Raw genomic sequence first — 13901 nt, 5'->3', positions numbered from 1 at the left:
TCCCACAGAGAGACAGACCCAGCTTGACCTGCCTGGGGACTCTGGGACCGAGTGTGGAACACAGACCTGCGGGGAGGGAGCTGGGGTATTTATCCGCCCACTCCCCCATCATCAGTTGAAGGCTGCTCTGTTAATTACCTGTCATTGCAGTGTGTTGTAGAGGGAGGGCACATGGGCGGGTCATCTGCAGCAAGGCAGTGTAGTTCCTGACCACGTGGCTCCCCAGCTAGAAACCTCAAGGTGCCTCTTTGTGTCAGCTGGCACTCTTGGTAACAAACAATGGAGACACACAAAGCATTTTCTCATTCTTCACCTAGAAAATTAAAGTTAGGTCTGCCTTCACACATTGCTGGATCTAGGGGATCGCCTATGTCCCCAGAGCTGTCCTTCTCTTGCACTGTCCCTGGGCTCTGTATGTGTCTGCTTGGCTTCATTCCAAGTGTGGTCTCTCTCTGTGTAGTTGGCCAGGTGGCAACCAGCAGCCCCCAACACCATCATGGCAGACAGTGAACTTCTCTCCACTTGTCACTTCTGGAGGGCAGTGACTGGCCCTGGCCCTGCCTGACTCCCATGCCAGCCTCTAATCTAATGCAGCAACCCATGGTGAGAGACACTACAGTCACCCCAGACCCAGTCATCATGTGTCCATCATTTGGGGCTGGGTCATTGTGGACAGTATGGCCTGCCACCTCTCCAGAACCACTTGGCATGGACGAAGGAGTGTTCTTTGGGGAAGGGATGCTGGCAGACAAAGCCTGCATGCCCGCTCTACACCCTACTCTGAGGATCGAGCCTTGGCACTTATCTGGGGGATAAGATCCCCCCCAGGATAGGGCTCTGCTTCTCCAGACATGTGCACACACATTCCAACACACCTTACCCTCCAGCCTGGGCACCACCTCCAAAAAGCTTGTGCAATACCCAGATTGGGTTTTGTACCCCTGGGTGTACCCAGGATGCCCTGTGGCCCTCCCGATGAAGCACTCCCGATGGAGCTAATGCAAGATGCCTGGCCCTTGTGTGTCTGCTGTCCGGGTCATCCAGCAGAGCATCTGCCGCATGGTAGTTGCCTGATACACATTTGTGAAACAGACCCACCAGAGAGGATGCGGGTTGGCGGCCACCCTGGGCCAAGGCTCCGCAGACCGGACTGCTCACGCCCGCTCCCCACAGACTCACACCACGACCTTGAACTGCCTCTTCACATCCTCGGGCTTCCCTCTGCCCCTTACAAAGCGGAGGCAGCACCTGCTCTCCCTCCAGCGAGGATCCAAACAAAGATCAGAGAAAACTCAAGTTAGCCTGGAGCTGCAAAAGCACTTTGAAAAATCCTTGCTCCTTGTGCGCTCGTGATTTCACACCTATTTATGTATGTGTGTGTGTGTGTGTATATATATATATATATATATATATATATATATATATATATATATACATACATTTTTTTTTTTAATTTTCAGGTCTTCTCTTTTTTATCAAAAATTTTGTGTGTGTATTTGTATAACTAATCTGGCTTTTCTCCTAGCCCCCACCCACTGGTTAGCAGGAAATTTAACCAAACATCCAATCCGGCTTAAAGCTTAGTCTAATCTGATGATTTAAACAGCCCCTTTCGATGATATTCTCTCTCCCTGGAATAAAAATGTGCAGCTTCTCAGCTTCCCTGCTTCTCCCTTCAAGGCAGTGCCTGGGCAGTTGGGAGCCGGGAGGAGTGTGTGGTGTACGATGTGGGTGTGGGGCTGGGGGCCCGCCCCGGGCTGCACTAGCTTGGCATCAGCTGCTGCCCATGACAGCTGAGATGGTCACAGGAGAACTCTTGTGCCCTGGCCACCTGTTCTGGACCACCCATATTTCCTTCCTTCCTGGGAGGCAGCAGAGTGTCATTCTGAGAGCACAGACTGGAGCTCGTCCTCTCGAGGGTCACCATGAGTGACCTTGAGCTAGTTCTTTAGCATCTCTGGCCTCGGTTTCCCTCCCTATAGGTGCAGGGAAGAGGGCCTGTCTTATGGGGCTGGTGGGAGAATTCAACAAGTCAGCATGCAGAAACATTCCGAAGAGTACTTGGCACAAATTAAGTACTCTGGGTGATTGCTGTATCCCGAGGATGATGATTTTCTGTTCTTTTCCCTCCTGCCCTCCCTGCTCAGTTTGGGAAGAGGAAGCTCAGAGGGTGGTTGCTGTGTTGAAACGCTAGACAAAGCCAGTGGGAGCTCAGCGGTGTGGTGGGGGAGCAGGGGCTCACCTCGAGAGCCCTCACGTCCTGTCCTTGAATCTCACAGCAACATGAAAAGAAGCAGTATCCACAGAACATTTGCCCTGAGCTGCTGTGCCCCCTGCACTCTGCACACTCCCCTCTGGAGACCCGCACAACCACCCCTTCAGGTGGATCCATTCTCCTCACTGCTAGACAGATGCAGAAGCTGAAACGAGAGCAATTGAGTCGCAGGCCACAGGTCCCTTAGCCAGGATCTCATTAGCCAGGAAGGCAGGATTCAGGCTCAGGCCTCCTGGCTGCAGAGTGTCCCTTAGGAAACTTCACCAAGCCTGGCCTGGCATGGGCGGCCCAAGGGGATCTCTGACCACTTCTGGCATCCCTACCCCAGGGTTCCGATTCATGTCCGAGTGCTGGCTTCACTGACCATCATGCTGGCCATCTTCTTGGTGATGACCGTGCTGGTGAAGGTGGACACCTCCTCCTGGGCCTACGGCTTCTTTGCTGTCACCATTGTCTGCATGGCGATCCTCAGTGGCACATCCACCATCTTCAGTAGCAGTGTCTTCGGCATGACTGGCTCCTTCCCCATGAGGAATGCCCAGGCGCTGATATCAGGTGAGAGCCGGGCTCCAGACAGCTGGCCAGGTGAGTCCACCTGGGGGTCATGCGGAAGAGCCAGAGGTGAGCACACAATGACCCTTCCCGAACAGGCGATGAGTATTAGATGTGTTTCCACTCTCTATTATTGGGTAACAAAGCACCCCACAACGTAGTGGCTTCAAACAATAGCAGTCATTTCTTTGGCTCACAAATCTGCAATCTGGGTAGGAGTTGGCAGGGACCACTCTCTCTCTGCTCCACACAGCATCAGCCCATATAGCTCGACAGGCCCGGAGGACCCACTTCTAAGAAACTCAGCCAGGCTGGGGCTGGGGCCAGAGCTCCTCTCTCCCGGGGCCTCAGCAGGCTGCATGGGCTTCCCCGAAGCATGGTGCCTGGGTCACTAGAGCGAGCATCCCGGGAGACCCAGGCAGAAACATTATTTCCTTTCATGGCTTAGCTGTGGAAGCCATTTAAGGCCACATCGACCATAGCCACGAGCCCACGTGGATTGGAGGGGAGAGGACACAGACCCCACAGGCATCAGCTGGAGAACGCAAAAGTCATCCTGTAAGAAGAGCAGGTGGGAGGGAAGCCAGTTGCAGCCACTTTTGGCAAACACACCTACCTACCAAGTATAACTCCTGAAAGAGCGTTCCTTTCCTCCCTTCTTCCTTGTCCCCTGGCCTCCTCCTGTCCCCTCTCTTCTCTTTCCTTCTCCTTCCTCTTAGCTTTACCCCCTTTTCTTCCTTTCTCATTTTATAGAAGACCTACTATGTGCCAGAGATTCAAAGATGAACAAGACCCAGCCTCTCAGGAGCTGATAGCCTAGCAAATAAACATCTCCATGACCTTGAACTTTGGCATTCTCTGGGGACGCAGATGCACGACTTGGACCAGCCCCTTTGGCTGAGTGGAGTTTGATGCTGATCCCAAGCCTGTTGTCCAGGCCTTAGCAACTCTGTTCCCTCGCTCTGATGTCCCAACAAGATAAAAAAGGAGGTGGGTCAGTAAGAATCTGTGCTTTTGCAGAAGACCACCATCCCTTAATGCAAGGCTGGGGATTTGGCCACTCGGTTTGGTATCTGGGCACGTCCCTGTTGTGTGAAGGAGTGCTGTAGGCATCTGCCCACTTGAGAAGAGTTTCACAGAGAATCTCTGCTCTGTGTCCATTAATTGCTGATGCCAGGCAGTATGTGGCAGGAATGACAAGTGCCTGGACACATGTGTCTCCTCCCCACGCCCACACCAGTGCCAGACATCACTAACAGATCCCTATCTTGCCTCCTGAGCCTCTGATCCCTTCTCAGCTCAGGCCTGGAGGTGGTCCCATCTCCAGATCAGAGTTCAGATGTCAGTCAAGTCTGAGTGCCATTTTTGGCATAACATTAGGCTTCTGGCTCTATCCAGGGAAATCCTCGGATCTAAAGTAAAATAAAAGGAGACCCATTGCCAACTTCCTTGAGTACAATCAATATGCCCCTAGCAGTGCTTCGAGAAGGACATCCCTAGCCTGAGGGAAATGGCCCCGGAACACTGGATTTCATGTCTTCTGGCACCTGAGTCTCAGAAAGAAGTTCCCTCCATCCTGCCGGAGGATGTATTTTTCATTATAAACGCCTTGCTGGCTACCTGTCTAGGAGCCAGTGACTGAACATGCCATTTATGCTGGCAGGGGGCCCTTCAGGTTCATCTGGTCACCTATGAATCTTCTCAATGAGGGGACTGTCCTGTGAAATTTTCAGAAAGTCTATTTTTGAAAAAGTGGAATAATCCGGCACTCACACGTCAGTATTGATTACCAGTACTGACACCTAAGCCGGTGTCATCACTCTACGGGGGCCCCCATCGGGTGCCCCTCACCCTGGGAAATCCAAGGTGGCCCCATCTCCCAGAGGCCCCACCGGCACCACCACCAAACCCCCCCCCTCCCGTGGCATCTCGTCCAGAGGAGCCCATCTGTGAATTCTGTGCATGTTGGCATCCAAGGAACGATTCATTTGTTTTGTGCTGGTGTTTTCTTAACCCCCCTCATTTGCATGTATTTCCATAACTGATGAGATAAAAGTAGGGAGTCATGAAAGATGAGCTCCCGGAGGCCTGGTTTGTTGTTGATGATAATATTGTAAATTCCCTACAAGTTGGGGAGTGAGGGGGAAATGAATAGGCAGTGATGTTAAGATCTCTTCCTCAGGGCAGCCGGCAAGTGTCTTACTCAAGTTTAGCTCCATTTCTTACAAAACACCCAGGTGGGGATTACAGCTTCTCGGAAGCTGGTACCCTCTTGGCAAGGGGTTGACCTTGTTGTTGCTGCTTTGATGTAGAAAGGACAGAAATACCCAAACACCTAACTGGGAATCTGAGAGGATTTATACGCACTTCGTGCCGGGCACCGTTCTGAACCTGGTCTGTGTAATAATCCTTTTTATCTTCATAAGAGCCCTTTAACCTGAGTATTACTAACATCCCCATTTTACAGGTGAGGACGTGGAGGTACAGAGAGGTTCAGTGACTTGCTGAAGGCTGCACAGCCAGGAGTGGTAGAAGCAGGATTAGACTCAGATGCTCTGGTTCCAGGGTCTGTGCTCTTCCTCACTGTGCAAACTTGTCTCTTTGCCGTCCTTTCACATCACCCTGGCCCCACCCAGGCTGATAAGGCTTCTGTGGAGGTTAGGGAGAAAGGATTGGCCATCAGGGCAACCGGCTGTTCCCTGCAGAGCCACAGCCCTAAACCGTGCCCCTCTCCTCTGCTCTGTGCAACAACAGGCAGGACGGTGCCACGCGGTCAGAGCCGTGTATGTGACAGAACAGTCCCTCCCCGCACAGACCTGTGTGTTGTTTTCTGTCTGCAGCCAGCTACCTTCTCGCCTCCTTGAGAATCCGTATCCTGATCCTCTAACGTGGGCGAACTCGTTCACTCAGGCAGGCAGTGCAGCATACCCACAGGCCTCGGCCGATGCAGAGGATAAGTACTAGCCCCATTTTGCAGGCAAATAGACAGAGGCAGAGAGGAGTGAATGACCTGGGGGCACGCACAATGTGTCTGCCTCTGGGTCTTGCCCAGCACAAGTTGTGAGGGTTCAACAGAAAAGTAAGGCCCGTCCCCTGCCTCCCAGAAGTGACTGCATGATGGTGGCAAAGAAGGCGACTGGCACTTGTGGAGGCCTACTAGGTGTTGGGCTCTTTCCGAACATCATCTCATTCAGTCCTCAAAGCAGCTATGCAAGGCAGGGCTTGTCAGCCTCATTTTACAGATGAGCAAACTGTGGCTCTGCGGAGTCATGTAAGCCCTCAAGTCACAGCAAGCAAGCATACCAGGGTCAGATATGCGTCTGTCTGGGTCCTGGACCCAGGGGTCCACTAAATTGTGCCGCCTCCTCTGTTGGTAGCAGTGAATGGTGGTGGCACGTGGTCACGTGGGTCCCACTCAAAAGCAAGAGAGAACGTTATAGTGCCACACCTCCCGCAGGGTACAAGCTCAGTTCCACGAGCTCACGGTGGGCGGCACAGTGGGTTTGGGGACAGTGTTGCTCAGGGCAGTGGCAGGATCCATCCTAGAACGTTCCCTGAACCTCTGGCCCAGTTTGGTTGGTGGGTGGCTGGGCTGAGGACAGGAGCTCTCTGACACATCCCGCTCTGACCCCACCAGAAGGGCAGTAAAGCGAGATGGAAGGTCCCAGGTCGGAGGTGAAACGTTGGGGGGCCTTTGCCACCTCAGGCAGCAACTCTTACAAGCCCATCAGCAGGAACCTGGGATGAGACCCCTGATACCCTCTTGGAGTCCAAGCTCACGGCAGCCCAACCCCTCCGTGTCTGCCAAGGCGTCAGGACCCCGTGACAGCTACGGCATCTTTGTCGGTGGGGACACCTTTTATCTCGGTTCCTTCAGAGCTGGGAGGAAGGGGAGGGGGCCCCAAGATGCAGGAAGGTGGACTCCCACCCACCCATCTCCGTGGCATCCTGTGCTCTCTGCAGGAGGAGCCATGGGGGGCACCATCAGTGCCGTGGCCCTGCTGGTGGACCTGGCGGCGTCCAGCGACGTGACGGACAGCACCCTGGCCTTCTTCCTGACCGCAGACGTCTTCCTCGGGCTCTGCGTCGGGCTCTACCTGCTGCTGCCACGGCTGGAGTACGCCAGGTGGGCCTCCCCTCACTCCCGGCGCCTTCTCTAGCTGCCTTTATGCCACCTTGCCTTATGCTCTCTGCTTGCTTTGTCCTAGTCAGGTGGCCTGTTTGTTTTCTCGCTTACTGTGCACCCCCCCACCCCCAGCTGGGCAGGAATGGTGCGGGTTTTGGTCACGGCTGGCTGTAGCCCGGAGCCCCGCGCTCTAGCTGGCTCGCAGTAGCCGCTCCGGGAGTTGGCCAAGCCGGTGGATGCCAGCAGCCGGCCTCGTGCAGCGCCCCACCCCGAGCAGCTGGAGTCTGCTGTCCCTGTTTGGGGACCGGGAGGCCAGGCGGTGGGAGTGGGTCCAAGGAGTAGGGATGGTAAAGATTAGCTCCATTCGCTGAGCGCCTCTGCTGCTTCTGCACTGTGCTCAGCTCGGCCTGAGGGGCCGTCTCGCATCGGGGGACTCACGCACCTGTTCCCCGTGAGAAGCTCAGCTGGGCTCCAAGAGGGTGAATGACTTTGCCTGAGTCCCCCAGCCCATGGGCAGCAGAAGCAGGATGTCCCCCTGACTCCAGAGCTGCGCTTTACCCACTGTCCCCCCAGGCCCCTCTCCACCCTGGGGGACTTTACTTCAATCTCTCTCTCTCTTTCTCTTTTTTTCTCTCATCCCTTTTTCTTCTTGCTGCTTTTTAAAAAACAGCCTTTAGCTTTTTCTCGCATTCTATTCTTTTCCAGGCATTTTCTGATCTATTATTGTATTTGATATAGGAGAGGTAGGAATTCTCTTCCCCATTCTACGGGTGAAGAAACTGAGCCAGAGGAGGGCAGGGGGCCAGCTGGTGGCTGCACAGTGTGCAAGCTGGCAGAGCTGAGGAAGCCCAGGTCCTAGCTCTGTGCTTTTCCATGGGGACCCATGTTGGTGGCGGTGCCAAGATAAGTGGCGTGCGCCTGCGTGTCTTTTCTTCACTTCTTATGTGTGACCACTGCGTGCACTTGTTACAGCCCTTCCCTGTTTTATAGATGAGGAAACCGAGCCTTGTGCACAGGCTGCTCACCCGGTGAGCCGCAGACCGAGACTGTGCCCTTTGCACCATGTCCTGCTGCATCCCCAGCTTGTGACTACCAGGGTCTTTGATCATCTCTCCTTCTGTCCCTGGGAGAGTCTCCTAGGTGACCCTGCAGATCCCCCTGCCTTCCCCAGAGAAAGTACCCAGTTACACTGCATGATGACATCCCTGTGATCCCTGGCGTCTGGGTAGCTCACTGCCCCCAACATGACACACAATGCCTCACACTTTGTCATTGCTGATTAATTTATTGTTAAGTCACAGAATGGACAGAAGGCAGGAGGGTCCCAGCACTCCTTCTTCTGTTTCCCCATGTCCTGTTTCATAGTGCTGCTCAGTGGGGCAGCCAACTTTCCCTGTTTGCCTGGAACCCAAGGGCTTCCCAGGAGGAGGGGCTTTCGGTGCTAACACTAGGACAGGCTTAGCAAGCAGTGACAATTGGCCACCCAAGATTCCAGTCTCACTTGAGCAGGCCAGCATCTTTTCCAACTGAGCCTGTGAAACCAGGAACACCCAAGGGCTAGGCTGTCCCATGGAAGCTTCTCTCTCTGCTGATTAAAACTTTGGTTAAGACTTCCAGGTTTACAGAAATGCATCTGAGGATGGAGCTTTGGAGACAGCCAGGCTCCTGTTGCTGCTCAGGCTAAATGGTAGTTAAAAGGGAGCCCACAGGTGCTGTCCTCAGGAGGAACAGAGCCACAGGCAGTGTGGGAGGCTGCTGGCTGGGGGACATGTGGAACCTAATGAGGAAGAGCTTTGACCAGAGAAACTCGGGGAGGAGCTCTCTCAGAGCTGACTTAAGGCTAGGACCTGCCGCTGAGTAGAGGAGGAAGTAAGAATACTCCTTTCCCTAAATAGTGGTTGTGCAATGAGACAGAGTTCAAGGCTGCAGTGCCCAGCTCAGCATCACATGGAAAAGTGGCTCAGAGGAGGAACCGTCCCCCTGACTCGCCTGTGACCCGTAGGCACTTAGGATGGGCGGCCTGGCGGGGGACCCAGAAGCTTGCGGCTGCAGCACCCCTCCATCTTACAGAGGAGGAAAGTGAGCCCACAGAGGGCTATGCCTGGCCTACGGTCCCATGGGGAGACAGAAGGGGGGCTGACTCCAGAACCCAGCCATCACCACGCTACTGTTCTCCAGACCACATGCCAAGCCTTGTGTTTGAGGTGGGATCATGCAGTCAGCGTATGTCTCCTGGCTTTCAGCATCTGAGGCCCAGAGAGGTTGAGTGACTCAGGCAAGGTCCTACAGCAAGACAGCGAGGCCAAGCGACCCAAATGTCTTCTACTCTGATCAGAGTAGCATAAATTGAAAATACTGATAATATTCAGTCTTTAGGCAATGGGGGTGGGGGGAGGCGGAGATGCCTTTATAGGCTTATTAGTTCCAAGTATGTTTTAAAGGTTACTCTGTGCTTGGAGAGTTAGCTAGAAACAGGCAAACATGGTCCTTAACAAACAGCAAACAGGGAGCTGTCTTGAAGGAGCCAGATGATAAACCGGTAAACTAACCCAGTGGTTATAAATTGTGGTCAATGTTTGTAAAGAAACCGGTGACCCTATGGAGACCATAGATGGGGTAGGTGAGTGGTACAAAGCAGAGATAAATTGGTTCTACCTATTTGGAGGACAGTGTACTGATGTCTCAAAATTTTTAAAAAGGTATAAACCTTTTGATCCAGAAGTCCCTCCTCTAGAAATCTGCTCTACTGAAATACTAACGTGCATGTGCAGAGTTGTATGTGTAGGACTATTCATCACACCATTATTTGTAGTAGAGAGGAGTTGGAACTAACCTAAATGTCCATCAGTAGGGGAGCAGTTAAATTGTATATGCATAGAGTGAAATATCTTGAGCTACCCAACAGAGAGGCATCGAGTCAAGTGTCTCCATGCTGAAGTTTGGCCACAAGATATTGTTCTAGATGTGATTAGGTGCATGTGTGGATGTATGGTATGCACGTTATTTGGGCTGTTATGTAAGGTGCTGACATATTTTGCTTATATACTTGCTAATATATAATATATAAAGTAACACACACACACATATATATATATTTACTAATATACATAGGAATTGTCCTGTTGTAGAAAGTTTTACAATGTATATAGTTTAATCCCACTTTTGCTTAAGAAACAGAACTAGGAAGTATGTGTAGGGGGAGGGTGGTTGCAGATGTTTGCACACCGATGGAGCAAGAGACACTAGATTTTTCTTTTTATTTATTTTTTTTTTTTTTTAAACTTTTATTTTTTTTTATTTTTTTTAATTTTTTTTTTTTTTTTTATTTATTTATGATAGTCACAGAGAGAGAGAGAGAGAGGCAGAGACACAGGCGGAGGGAGAAGCAGGCTCCATGCACCGGGAGCCTGATGTGGGATTCGATCCCGGGTCTCCAGGATCGCGCCCTGGCGCCAAACCGCTGCGCCACCCAGGGATCCCTAGATTTTTCTTTTTAAAGATTTTATTTACTCATGAGAGACACAGAGAGAGAGAGACACACACAGGCAGAGGGAGAAGCAGGCTCCATGCAGGGAGCCTGACATGGGACTTGATCCCGGGTCTCCAGGATCATGCCCTGGGCTGAAGGCAGCGCTAAACCGCTGAGCCACCCGGGCTGCCTTACCTGACACTAGATTTTTAACCATCGGGACCTCTAAAGAGTGAAATCAGAGGTGGCCGTTCTTGTTCTACTCTACCATTTTCCTTCTGCATTTTGGGTTCATTACATCAAGCATGTGTTAATTTTATAATTTTAAAAATGCATATTTTAAAATGCTGTTTTATCTCCACCCCTTCCCCAGTGCAAAACAAAACAATGCTCATCACGAGGTAGTGAGTGCTGTTTCCCTCTGTCCCGGCTTGTGCGTGGCTCGGTTACCAGCCTTATGGGCAACACCAGGACGGGCAGGTCAGGGACTGTACGGGCCTCCCTCTGGCCACCCCGACACGTGTGTCCCAGGGCATCCTGAGGCTTTCTGCCCCGGGCCTGTAGGTCCCCTGAAATCCCAGGGGACCCTGCTTCCCCGGGCCTTCCCTCCCATGAGCCTCTCGCCCTGCAGGTTCTACCTGAGGCCTGTTTGGCCGGCCCACGTGTTTTCTGGGGAGGAGCAGCCATCGCAGGACTCCCCCAGCGCCCCTCTGGCAGCCCCTGGATCCAGCGAGTCCTCGACCCCACCCCTCTGGCCCATCCTGAAGAGGACAGCCGGCCTGGGCTTCTGCATCCTCTACCTCTTCTTCATCACCAGCCTTGTCTTCCCCGCCATCTCCACCAACATCGAGTCTGTCGACAAGGGCTCGGGCTCACTGTGGACCACCAAGTTCTTCGTCCCCCTCACCACCTTCCTCCTGTTCAACTTTGCTGACCTGTGTGGCCGGCAGGTCACAGCCTGGATTCAGGTGCCGGGGCCCAGGAGTAAGGTCCTTCCCGGGCTTGTGCTCCTCCGGACCTGTCTCCTCCCCCTCTTCATGTTCTGCAACTACCAGCCCCGCATCCACCTGCACACGGTGGTCTTCCAGTCCGACCTCTACCCGGTGCTTTTCACCTCATTGCTGGGACTTAGCAACGGCTACCTCAGCACCCTGGCTCTTATGTACGGGCCGAAGATCGTGCCCCGGGAGCTGGCCGAGGCCACGGGGGTGGTGATGTCCTTCTATGTGTGCTTGGGCTTGGTACTTGGCTCGGCCTGCTCCGCCCTGCTCGTTCACCTCATCTAGGATGGGGTGATGGCAAGGACTTCGGCGCTGTGCAACAGACGCTGAGGAGCGTTGGTGAGACGGGAAGCAAGGGCCAGGAGGGCCAGGCAGCGCGCCAGAAGAGCTGCCACTGAGCTCGGTGCAGGGCAGAGCTGGGGAGCTGGCAGCCGTGCCGGGCACATGTTCCAGACACTTTACAGAACTCTCCTGAGACCTTTGAAGGAGATCAAAAGACATCCAAATGGGGCACGGTCGCACGGTGGACGGTGGGCGTGCTGATCACTTTTCTCGCTGCTGGTTACATTCCACCTTATTTTATAGCTTCTTCTGAACTTTGTCGCCAGTGTGGACTCGGAGCTGGTAGGAGGCTGGTGCCAAAACCTGACCACAGGCCCTTTGTCTCTCCCAGCCTTGCCCCCTCTGGCGGACAGCAAGAAGTGACAATTCCCAGCCCTCCCTGTCCAAGGAGGTTCCCCTGGAATGGAAATCCCCTGGAGGGGCACCTGACAGGGGGCTCAGTTGGTTAAGTGTCAGACTCTTGATTTCAGCTCAGGTCTTGATCTCAGGGTCATGAGTTCAGGCCCTGCACTGGGCTTTGCACTGGGCATGGAGCCTTCTTAAAAAGAAAAAAAGAAAAAAAAAAAAAAAGGAAATCCTCTGGAATGGCCAGTTCTTAGGCCTAAAACCCAAGGCTGTGTGGATCTCCGCTCTGTCAGTGAGAGAGTACCCGCCAACCAGACAGGGGACCCCAGAAAGACAGGAATCTAGGAATGCTTCACTCCTTAAACTTGGGCTCCAGAAACCTCCCCTATTCTAGAGACTGAGGGTGTCAGGCCTGGGTTTTCAAACAGGGATCCTTCAAGTGGTCCATGGCTTGTGTTGGGGTAGGGTCTTTTAATGTCCATGTTTACGATATGTCAGGCACATTGGTTCGAGGGTGTAATGAATACGGGACATTTAATGAAAGCCTAGTTGGTGGCTGTATTAGGCACCTTGTTTCCTTGGCAGGAAACAGCATAGTCAAATTGGATAATATGAGGATCTTTGAAGGGTGGGTATAGGAATCCTAAAGAGTTAGGCTTTATATCCCAGAACGAGTAAGGCCATTCTCCCCGTAGCCAGGGCGAGGGGCAGGGGGCATAACCAGCCTGCTGTGACCCATGGGAGGATATTCCCTTCATCCTTCCCTCTCTCCCACCTCCTCGAAGCCTCTGTGGGCTGAACCACAGCCAAGGAACAGACAGAGAGGTGGAGGCTAGACTGGACTGACACCCGAAAGGGATGACCAGCCTCTCGCTCTCGTGGATTTTTTCTCACAGCAGCACGGCTCTGCAGCTTCGGCCAGTGGTACCGGGTGTGGCTTTGTCCTGGTCTGTCCTGGAGAGCCGTGTATTCTGTGGTTTCAAAAGGCGACTCTCAGGTTGTGTGGCCACCACGGTTGTCTGACATGAGTAGTAATTTACACTTCTTCGGGTTCCTTGAAGGCTTCTGCAGGGCTGTTCCTTGGGGGAGCAGGCAGTCTTGGGAATCAGAGAGAAGGGAACTGGATCAGACCAGGAGTTCTCTCTTGAAAGTTGTGCAGAACGGAGCTTGCCCCCACAAAGCAGCAACCCCGAGAGCCATAAATCAAGCCTCCCCTTCTCTGAAGAGCTCGGGCACCCCGGTGTCCTGCAGACAGCCGATTAGACTGGGAAGCAGCCAGTAATCCACCCGGTGGGAGCAGCTTATGTTCCCCACCGTCTCAGGCTAGTACACACTCCCACTCTTCAGCCAGAGAATTAGAAAAGACACCCTCGAAAGGTTTTCTGAGACTTGATATCTAGGGGGAAAAAAACATTTTTTTAACTAAAAATAAAGTTAAATTTATCTCCCCCTCTCCTTGCGGGAGCCCGAAATCTCTCCCTTGGTTTTTTTTGTTGTTGTTGTTTTGTTTTTTCACCTACTTTAATGCTGGTGATCATTTGGGGCAGTGGTCTGGGTGGGGACTCATCACAACCCTAGGTGTTTTACAAATGGGCGGCATATCTATTTTAAAGGAAAACAGCCATCGCTGAGCTTGGAGATGAGAACCACCCCGGAGCACACAGAGAAAGAAGTAATGGGGGCCTTGGGTGTTCCGTTGAAGGGAGATGGTTTTCAGAAGTAGAAGTGTCCCTGTTAGTGAAATGATCTGAAGTGAGTGTGGGGTGAGGGGGCAGGAGGGTGGCCAGCTGT

General features: G+C 52.9%; 1 protein-coding gene across 3 annotated transcripts in view; it reads left to right on the top strand.

Moving 5' to 3' along the window:
- SLC29A3 (solute carrier family 29 member 3) overlaps positions 1-13582 on the top strand; it is a 40837-nt gene extending 27255 nt beyond the window's left edge. For all 3 annotated transcript variants that reach the window (XM_041750523.1, XM_041750522.1, XM_041750524.1), the window contains 3 exons: positions 2604-2830; positions 6791-6953; positions 11054-13582. In XM_041750523.1, coding sequence (XP_041606457.1) covers positions 2604-2830; positions 6791-6953; positions 11054-11708 — 1045 coding nt within the window. In that variant the 3' untranslated portion in view covers positions 11709-13582. The remainder of the gene's footprint in view (positions 1-2603; positions 2831-6790; positions 6954-11053) is intronic.
- Positions 13583-13901: the final 319 nt, after the last annotated feature.

This window comes from Vulpes lagopus, chromosome 3, assembly GCF_018345385.1.
Source record: "Vulpes lagopus strain Blue_001 chromosome 3, ASM1834538v1, whole genome shotgun sequence".
Lineage (NCBI taxonomy): Eukaryota > Metazoa > Chordata > Mammalia > Carnivora > Canidae > Vulpes > Vulpes lagopus.
Note: the sequence above shows the minus strand (reverse complement) of the source record. Positions and strands in the feature narration are given on the sequence as shown.